Source organism: Liolophura sinensis, chromosome 8, assembly GCF_032854445.1.
Source record: "Liolophura sinensis isolate JHLJ2023 chromosome 8, CUHK_Ljap_v2, whole genome shotgun sequence".
Lineage (NCBI taxonomy): Eukaryota > Metazoa > Mollusca > Polyplacophora > Chitonida > Chitonidae > Liolophura > Liolophura sinensis.
This window is the reverse complement of record NC_088302.1, coordinates 1,786,089-1,795,808: the sequence shown is the minus strand read 5'-3', so window position 1 is coordinate 1,795,808 and position 9,720 is coordinate 1,786,089. Positions and strand designations below refer to the sequence as shown.

Sequence of the window (9,720 nt, the reverse complement as noted above, 5' to 3'; positions counted from 1 at the left end):
TCACTCATACAGAGTACCGGGGAACAGACCTAGTGTTTTGTGATGTGTACGCTGTAGTCTGGGCAGTCCGGAGGTGTGGCATACTCATACAGGGTACCGGGGAACAGGCACAGTGCTGTGTGATGTTTACGCTGTAGTCTGGGCAGTCCGGAGGTGTGGCTCACTTATGCAAGGTACCGGAGAACAGGCATTGTTCCGTGTGATGTGTACGCTGTAGTCTGGGCAATCCCAAGCTATGGCTCAGTCATACAGTGTACTGGGGAACAGGCAGAGTGCTGTGTGATGTGTACCCTGTAGTCTGGGCAGTCCGGAGCTTTGGCACGGTCATACAGAATACCGGAGAACAGACCGAGTGTTGTGTGATGTGTACGCTGTAGTCTGGACAGTCTGGAGCTTTGGCTCATTTATACATCGTACCGGAGAACAGACCGAGTGTTGTGTGATGTGTACGCTGTAGTCTAGGCAGTCCGGAGCTTTGGCTCACTCATACAGAGTACCGGGGAACAGGTCGAGTGCTGTGTGATATCTTTACGGTGTAGTCTAGGTAGTCCGGAGCTGTGGCTCACTCATACAGGGTACAGGGGAACAGACCGAGTGCTGTGTGATATGCTTACGGTGTTGTCTGGGCAGTCCGGAGCTGTGGCCCACTCATACGGGGTACCGGGGAACATGCCGAGTGCTGTGTGATATGTTTACGGTGTATTCTAGGCAGTCCGTAGCTTTGGCTGAGTCATACAGGGTACAGGGGAACAGGCCGAGTGCTGTGTGATGTGTAGCCTGTTGCCTGGGCGGTCCGGAGCTTTGGCTCAGTCATACAGAGTACCGGGGAACAGGCAGAGTGCTGTGTGGTGTGTACTCTGTAGACTGGGCAGTCCGGAGGTATGGCTCACTCATGCAGAGTACCGGAGAACAGACCGAGTGTTGTTTGATGTGTACGCTGTAGTGTAGGCAGTTCGAAGCTGTGGCTCACTCATACAGGGTACAGGCGAACAGGCCGAGTGCTGTGTGATATTTTTACTCCGTAGTCTGGGCAGTGCGGAGCTGTGGTTTACTAATACTCGGCACCGGGGAACACTTCGAGTGCTGTGTAAAGTCTACGCTGTAGTCTAGGCGGTCTTGAGCTTTGGCTCACTCATACAGGGTACCGGGGAACTGTGTGACGTCTACGTGTACGCTCTAATCTAGGCGGTCCGAACAGTCCATAACGGAAACCATCCTTTTTAGTTCGCCAGCTACCTGACAAACCACCTTTGTAACAAATTTTAATCTGTAGGCGTGATCTGATTGGCCAGTGGTTCAGTGCCTTAAGTCAAAAAGTAAAATCAAATATCAAATTCAACTAGGACACACAGGACGTAAGCTAGAAATATATTTATTTGACTCGCGATATTGTTAATAACACATCATATAGTTTATTATTTAGCCACACATAGACCACAATAGAAAATGATTGTGTTTCATGAGTTTGGAATGTTTATAAATACCAGTAATGATAAAAATATAAAATAAAATATAAAACATGTATACTTTAGAGTTGTCGGCCTGGATAGCCCAGTATTGTCTGATTAGAACACTTACATCGGTGATCATATCATTCACGTCATCTTGTAAGCAGACCTATACCGACACGAGATACAGGGTGCACATTGCAAGCATGATACCCCATCTCACTTTAATCTTGCAGCTGTAGTAAATAATGTGAAATGCTTTACTATACTGATATAAATTCCGAGTTCACATCGTTAGTCTCACCGTTAGAATAGGGTAACTTTTTGCACCGTGTATGTGTAGGCTGGTGATGACAATTCGTTAAAGGCACAACGTCATTCTCAGACAGTTACAGTTACAAAACTGTTTCAGGACAAAAAAATAACACGGTTACAATTCTGCTTTGCGAAAAGTCAGGGCTGTGTTTTCCTTGAATAAGTCGATATTAAATATATCAGTGTCTGTCACATTTCCTAATTTACGTATCCTCAAACAAATGCTCCACTGTCCTTCAAACAAAGCTCAGGGCTCTTCTGGACGATGTAGAAGTCTATATCATTTAACGTCAGTGTATTACAGAGAGACGCAATGCACTCCAACACAGCACAGACCGGCTGAACCAGTATAGACAGGATAGAAATACACACCCTGTGCACAAGGTGAAATCTGCTTCTATTCAAGTTATTGTAATTCCCAAAAACAAAGAGGTAAGTATAGAAAACACGCACAAACCTCAGTATTAGCTCCGTGATCTGCAGACTGGGCACGTTTGATAACGTGTCCAAGACAACTCCGAAGACAATAAATGGGAGAAAAAGGGCTGCAAAAGACATCAACAATATTCCTATTTTATGGCGAATGGGGATATTTGGGCTGCGCGCCGTCAGGTAAATTCCTTTGTTCCATCGTTTCCTCTGGCGGATGAAATCGGCAAAAGTGTAAACGCTTTCTTCCAACATTTCACCTTCGATAAAACCGAACCGGTATCCCTTTGAACAAGCAACGGCACCGAAGAAACAGTCTTCGGCGATTGAACCTTCCACACCGTTATCGAAGGAAACATCATGCTCTGCTCCTGCTCTGGCCACCATGTAGGACCCTTTCCAGTTGAAAATAGGACGCTGTAATACTTTCAGGGAGAATCGCAGATAACAGTAATCGATACCTACTCTGAAGCCGTCAATCAATGTCGTCACCCAGTTGACCACATGACCGCTAGCGTAGGTTATCGCCCCTTGTCCAAAGTCGGCGTCACCGCTTGACACAAAGTTTAAGATACCTATTACGGAGTCCTCTGTAAGGACAGTTTCTTCGTCCAGGTGAACTATCCAGTCGTTGGGACCCAGTTGGTTTATTTCTGGCTCGTTGCAATAGTGAAGCGCTCGCGCCTTGAACAAGCTATTATTTGGAGTCTGGTAGTAGGGCGGGACTACCTGTTCAAGTGTGAATTTATTCTCAAGGAGGTATATTGGCCTGTCAGTAACGACTTCAAACATAAACTTCGCTAATCCACTTTTTAAGCAAGTCTCTCTGTTCTTTTCAACATTTTGCTGAACAAGTTCAGGAAAAAGTCCCCGCGTGACAACGCGGAAGCATATGAACGGGGCCAGAAGAGGTGAATACTTAGGCTTGGTATGTCGTGTGGGGAAGAAACACAAAGTTACGAGGCCGGCGAAGTTCAACACAGCGAATGGAAAAGTAGTGATTATGATGGAAAATCTGGAAATGGTCACAATCAGCTGGATCCACAACGATTCGCTCTCCTTGGGGCTATATTCATGCCATTTAAAAAATTTAATTTGGGGAAGTTTCAGCATAATAATATACATGGCTATCCCAATCATGCGTAGAAACAACAACCTTAAGTCCACTCGCCTGGCAGTCATGATCCCCTTGAAGAATGTCTCGCAAACAGAAAGCCTGAAAATAGAAACATTTAGAGACAAATAGAGACATTTGAGATCACATGACAGTACAATCTTTTTCTACAGATTCCACATAACACATATAGTTTGTATACACAAGAACAATGGGCTAAAAAAACAATCAAATCAAGAAATACACCCAAATACAGGATTGTGCCAAACTCTACCGACGGAATCCAGGTCACTGCTTTCGCTGCCTTTATAGATTTACCCAATTTTATTTCAAATTGCTTCTTTCTAATTTTTATTGGACGCGTATTTTGGTTGCCTTGGTGACACAGGACTTACTGATCACACTGCTTCTTTCTTTGTCTCGACTGTTGAATACACTCTCCGTTTGAACAATAAACGAATATAAATTGCCTATGACTAGATCTTGTAGCTTTTCCTACTACAGGCAAATCTAGTAGCCTGTTCCTTTACTGACAAGTCGCTTGCTAGATCTGAGATAACACCAGTCTCACTAAGCCAAATCTAGTTGATTCTCACATTACTCAGTTGTCGCTACTTTTGGGTTCTTTCTCTCAATATTGTCACCGTGCATCACACAATACATGTATACTCCATACTTGTGTATCTGGCTGGGGCAAATCTGTATATTGTCACTGTGCATCACACAATACATGAGTACCCCATACTTGTGTATCTGGCTAGGGCAAATCTATATTGTCACTGTGCATCACACAATATTGCCCCCATACATGTGTCTCTGGCTTGTGCAAATCTGTATATTGCCACTGTGCATCACACAATATTGCCCCCATACATGTGTCTCTGGCGAGTGCAATTCTGTAAAAATTGTCACTGTGCATCACACAATACTGCCCCCATACACGTGTCTCTGATTAGTGGAAATCTGTATATTGTCACTGTGCATCACACAATATTGCCCCCATACACGTGTCTCTGAGTAGTGGAAATCTGTATATTGTCACTGTGCATCACACAATACTGCCCCCATGCACGTGTCTCTGAGTAGTGGAAATCTGTATATTGTCACTGTGCATCACACAATACTGCCCCCATGCACGTGTCTCTGAGTAGTGGAAATCTGTATATTGTCACTGTGCATCACTCAATATTGCCCCCATACATGTGTCTCTGATTAGTGGAAATCTGTATATTGTCACTGTGCATCACACAATACTGCCCCCATACATGTGTCTCTGGCGAGTGCAAATCTGTATATTGTCACTGTGAATCACACAATATTACCCCCATACATGTGTCTCTGGCTAGTGCAAATCTGTATATTGTCACTGTGCATCACACAATATTGCCCGCATACATGTGTCTCTGGCTAGTGCAAATCTGTATATTGTCACTATGGATCACTCAATATTGCCCCCATACATGTGTCTCTGGCGAGTGCAATTCTGTAAATTGTCACTGTGCATCACACAATACTGCCCCCATACACGTGTCTCTGATTAGTAGAAATCTGTATATTGCCACTGTGCATCACACAATATTGCCCCCATACATGTGTCTCTGGCGAAAGCAAGTTTGTATATTGTCACTGTGCGTTACACAATATTGCCCCCATACACGTGTCTCTGGATAGTGCAAATCTGTATTTTGTCACCTTGCATCACACGATATTGCCTCCATACATGTGTCTCTGGCGAGTGCAAGTCTGTATATTGTTATTTTACATCAGAATGTTGAAGCTGTTACTTACCCTTTACTTTTCGTCGATATCTTGAGTTTCTAATTTTGCATGTAGAAGTGAGGTCCCTTTAACTGAATGTTATTATTCGCTACGGCAAGGTGAAGATCTGTCGCCCTTTCTGTCCCTTATACGTAGTATAGTACACAAGGGTATTCCTTTTGTTTATATGTTTCCTTTGGCAGGCTTAAAGGAAAAGAAAACTTAAAAAATGACGCTATAGGCTGAAAAGGGCACATTTTTTCTATCTTTTGGTGGCTGCTGCATAATTTTGCGATTTTTCCTCACCATACACGTAAAGCCTGAAAACGGCAAAGCTGGCATAAATCGCTGAATCCATCGCGTCTTCCATCTTTAACACCCTGTAATTTATGCTGGGAGTGTGTTGCCTCTCAGCCAATGAGAGTCGTTAAAACTGCCAGCTTGTTCGGGTAAACTAGGAACGTACGTCCAACATTCAGGTTTCCCGATTGTCAAGCGGAAATCGAACTTTACTGTTCGCTACCTTCTGGAAAGAAGACTTCTACTGGATATATACCATCTGAACTTCAGTGGGCTCCGACGGCATTTCTCCTCCTAACACAGAAGACTTCAGAACTAGCTCTTAGGCAAAATTGAGTCGCCCACAGCGGAGTTTGGCGCTGACTTCATTTATAATTTATCAACTTGAGGTACACATTAGAATTTTTTATGGCATGCACTTGCGAGGAAATGTATACTCTTTTCAATAGTATTTGTTTCATATTTACATTTTCTTCTCCTTTAAGTTGGTGAATACCCCTGCTTTGTGGAATTGTACTCCTGAAAGCAAACCCTTGCATGAGGTATAACGGTATATAATACGTAACACTACAATTCTCCGACTCTGCTACAGACTTGGTTAAAGTCACAACTTCGGTTCGACAAAATATAACTTTCCAGCAGACTACGTTTATAGCTGCTCTGTTTACTTGACATATACATATGTGTAAAACAGCTTTTATTGCCGAATTAGCCCCATGGTTTTCTGACATAGGCCCATGGTTTTCTGACTTAGCCCCATGGCTTTCTGACTTAGCCCCATGGCTTTCTGACTTATCACCATTGTTTTCTGACTTAGCCCCATGGCTTTTTGGCTTAGTTCCACGGCTTTCTGGCTTAGCTCCATGGCTTTCTGTGCTAATTTAATTAACATTTAAGGCCTGCCATAATACAGTACAAGTCATGCATTTTGTGACCAGGAGCCAATTCCACAAAACATTTATGACTTAATTGGAAATGCGCTCTTAAAGCTTAATTTTCGGCTGTAGAAATTCAAAATTTTTACACGTCATTAACGTTATCTTAACACAAATGTGTATAAATTTCAACTTTCAGTACCAAAAACTGAGCATTGTGCAGAGATTTTAAATTTTAATTTGAGTCACAAACGGCTTTGTGGAAACGGCGCCTGGCTCCGGGACCACGAAGCGGTCTTCGACTTAAGTCAAAACTTCAGATATTACATTTGGTATGTTCCTTTCCGCTTTTTTAGCTGAAATTTGTTCTAGGATAACTTACCCAGGATTTACGTTGTCAAGCAAGATTTTGACGTCGTAACATAATAAACAACAATTTTATTGTGATTTGAAATTTTGGCTTAAGTCTAAGATCACTTCATGATCCCATGGCCAGAAGCTCACGTCTCGAAAGTTTATACAAATCAATCTATCTATCTTCTATGAAGCCTACTGTCTCCATCCCACTCACCCCCACCCCCCACCCCCACCCCTACCCCACCCCCACCCCCACACACACACTGTACTCCTTAACGTTCCACTGTGGCGAAGGGGTAGAGGGTACCGGTCCAGACTTGGCCTGAGACGTCATTCCGGTCATTTGCCCTATAGCTGATGGACAATTGCATGATATCAATGGCCCTATATAAAGCTGACAACCTTAGGTACTTTTTTTTTATACCTTAGGGCGGGGCGTCTCTCGACTTGCTCCTTTCACCCTTTCGCAATCTGACCAGTTCTCACAATATGTCAACCGCCAGACAACTGCCACTGCTCTATAATAGCCGCACCGTGACTTACAACAATAATGGAATAGTCTTGTATCCGTTTTTAATTGATCTCCAGTCACAATGTCCTGTGAGGGCGTCGTTATAGCCACTGGACAATGGACTGGGCACTGTTATTTTAGCGCAGTCCTGTCAATAGCATCTAAATTCTCTGTCGACGGACTGTTAATTATTTACTGGTGAAAACCACTAATATTTGCTCATTGTTTTCTAGACTCACAGGCTCTAGCAGAGAACCGCCTAGACTCACAGATTCTGGCAGAGAACCGCTTTTGCTATGGATATTTATTGCTCTCTAAACTCATGGGTTCCGACAAAAAAAAAACATTGTTGCTATGGCAATTCGCTCATTGCTCTCTAGACTCATGGCAGAAAACCACTGTTGTTGTAGATATTTGTTTATTACTCTCTAAACCACTGTTGGTGTGAAAATTGACTCATTACACTTTAAATTCACGCAGAAATTCTGGCAGAAACCCACGGCTGCCATGGACCCCTTAGATACACGGATTCCGACAGGAAGCACTCTCTCCTGTCTTACGACATACACTTCATATGCCGCAGCTTTGGATACAAAATGTTACAGACCGTTTAATATTAGAAAATCGTCGTGTTTTCTCTTTTCAAACCTCAGCAGCTGGCTGCGTTTTAATTTACACTACGTGTTTGTCTATCGCTTTGTCACATCTCCACATGGTCACATCTCCACATGATCACATCTCCACATGGTCACATAGACCTGAATGTACTAGGAATTTAGTAAGATTAATCGAAATTTTTTTTCCTTCGATTGACAATTAGTAATACAAATGGTTGATTCAAGAAATAGATTTACGGCGGTTGGAAAAACGTGCGACATAAAAAGCTTAATTTTAAATCTAATTATAAAGGTGGTGCTTAATGCTTCTAGCTACATGCACCACATGTTGATGTGCACAAAGAAACAGTCCTGGACAGAGGAGAGGAGGGCAGTGTAGCAGGAGTGAACTCATGAAGGCTATTCAACAAGCCGTATGTTTTTACCCCCAATACGTTACGGGCGAAGTGCAGAACTCACCAATATTTCTCCTCAAGTCTTTACAGTAATATTAAACACAGTGACATTAACATAAACAGAACGCGTTTGTGTTAAACCAGGCAGGTAGAACAGTTTCTTCTACATGCATGGCTAGACCAGCCTCTGTATGACTTAGTCACTACAGCATGGGACACTGTTGGTTAAAATATTATACAATTCTTGATGAATAATGATAAATTCCTACATGAATTTTAAGATTTATAAAAAATAACATTAAATGTCGTTTCAAGTCAGTTTCAAATTGCTAGAATTATAGATATACCGGTACGTGTAATTAATTTGGCGGTGTAAAATCTCTAACTCATTTTTTAAGATATAATAATCAGATTTGCATGATTCGCATTAATTGATTTCGGAGCTATAAACGCTCCATGCAGACCTGAGTATACATACGATTTACCTGGTCACGTCACATCCTCAGTGGGCTCTAACTGCCCCTCGACTTACAGAGGTACAGAGGCTCGCCTATGGAATTACATATACCTAATTTATATGTTGTCAGTCAGGCTTTGTTGTTTGCTGTGCAAACCGCAAAGTTAAATTATCCAATGACAGATAGTTTGTCAGGGTACCTCTCTCTGCTATTCTGCAACTATGGAATATTCGTTAACAATGTAAATGTGACAGAGGTACACTTTTAATGTGTATTACTGGGACAGAGAGATCTGATGAAGGAGACGATATACAGGCAAGGTTTCGTTGTGATTTTATAAGTCAAATGGGTACTGACTAAAAAGTTTGAATGGCAATTTCGAAGTGCACCCCAACTAGATTCAAGAGCATTTCATGGTTAACGCCTGTCGGCAATAGTGCCCTTTGGTGACTGTTTAGAACTGGAGGAAATAACCTCCAATATATAGGTCTGTTTATAATTACTCAACATTTATAGAGCCTAAACCTTATATATTGACGTTGTCAGTGTTACGCCTATCGACGAGGGACGGACATAGAGCAGGATAAGTATGAGCTATAGCCCACCTAAACTGACACGCTCATCCATGTATATGCACACAGTGAGAAATGTTGTACATTTTGCGACTAAAACATAAACGTGAAATTCTACAAACGAAATTCCTTACCTGTTTAGACTTTGCATGTGAAACCTTAACGTAAACAATAAAGCTTAATTCTCTCAAGTACGCTCGCTGTTAACGGACCTAACGGGTTCCCATGACAGACGGGGAGCTTTGGGGTGTTTGATTTGCTCACTGCCGCCGGTGTTGGATCATTTCATTAGCTGAACTACCAGTGACCACGTAAGGCGACAAAAAGAGGCGTTCCCTACCTCAGTAAACACGCAGACACTTGAACGGATTCTCACTGCCAGGAATAAGCAGAAGTCCCCATGCCAGTAGTGCAAGCTCAACTCGCTTTCTCATTGGCTGCGTATACATCTATATTCCGCTAACAGGACAGCTATATACAACTGAAGTACAGAAGCCAGTTATGTGCATTTCTCTGTCTTTTTGATTTATATATTTATTTATTTATTTTATTGGTGTTCTACGCCGAACAT

The 9,720-nt window shown here is 42.5% G+C and overlaps 1 protein-coding gene across 1 annotated transcript; it reads right to left on the bottom strand.

Moving 5' to 3' along the window:
- Positions 1-1,976: 1,976 nt before the first annotated feature.
- On the bottom strand, positions 1,977-3,374 carry LOC135472384 (beta-1,4-mannosyltransferase egh-like). Its single transcript, XM_064751860.1, has one exon. It carries the CDS (start codon positions 3,372-3,374, stop codon positions 1,977-1,979), a length of 1,398 nt encoding a protein of 465 aa, XP_064607930.1.
- Between the last annotated feature and the right edge of the window lie 6,346 nt (positions 3,375-9,720).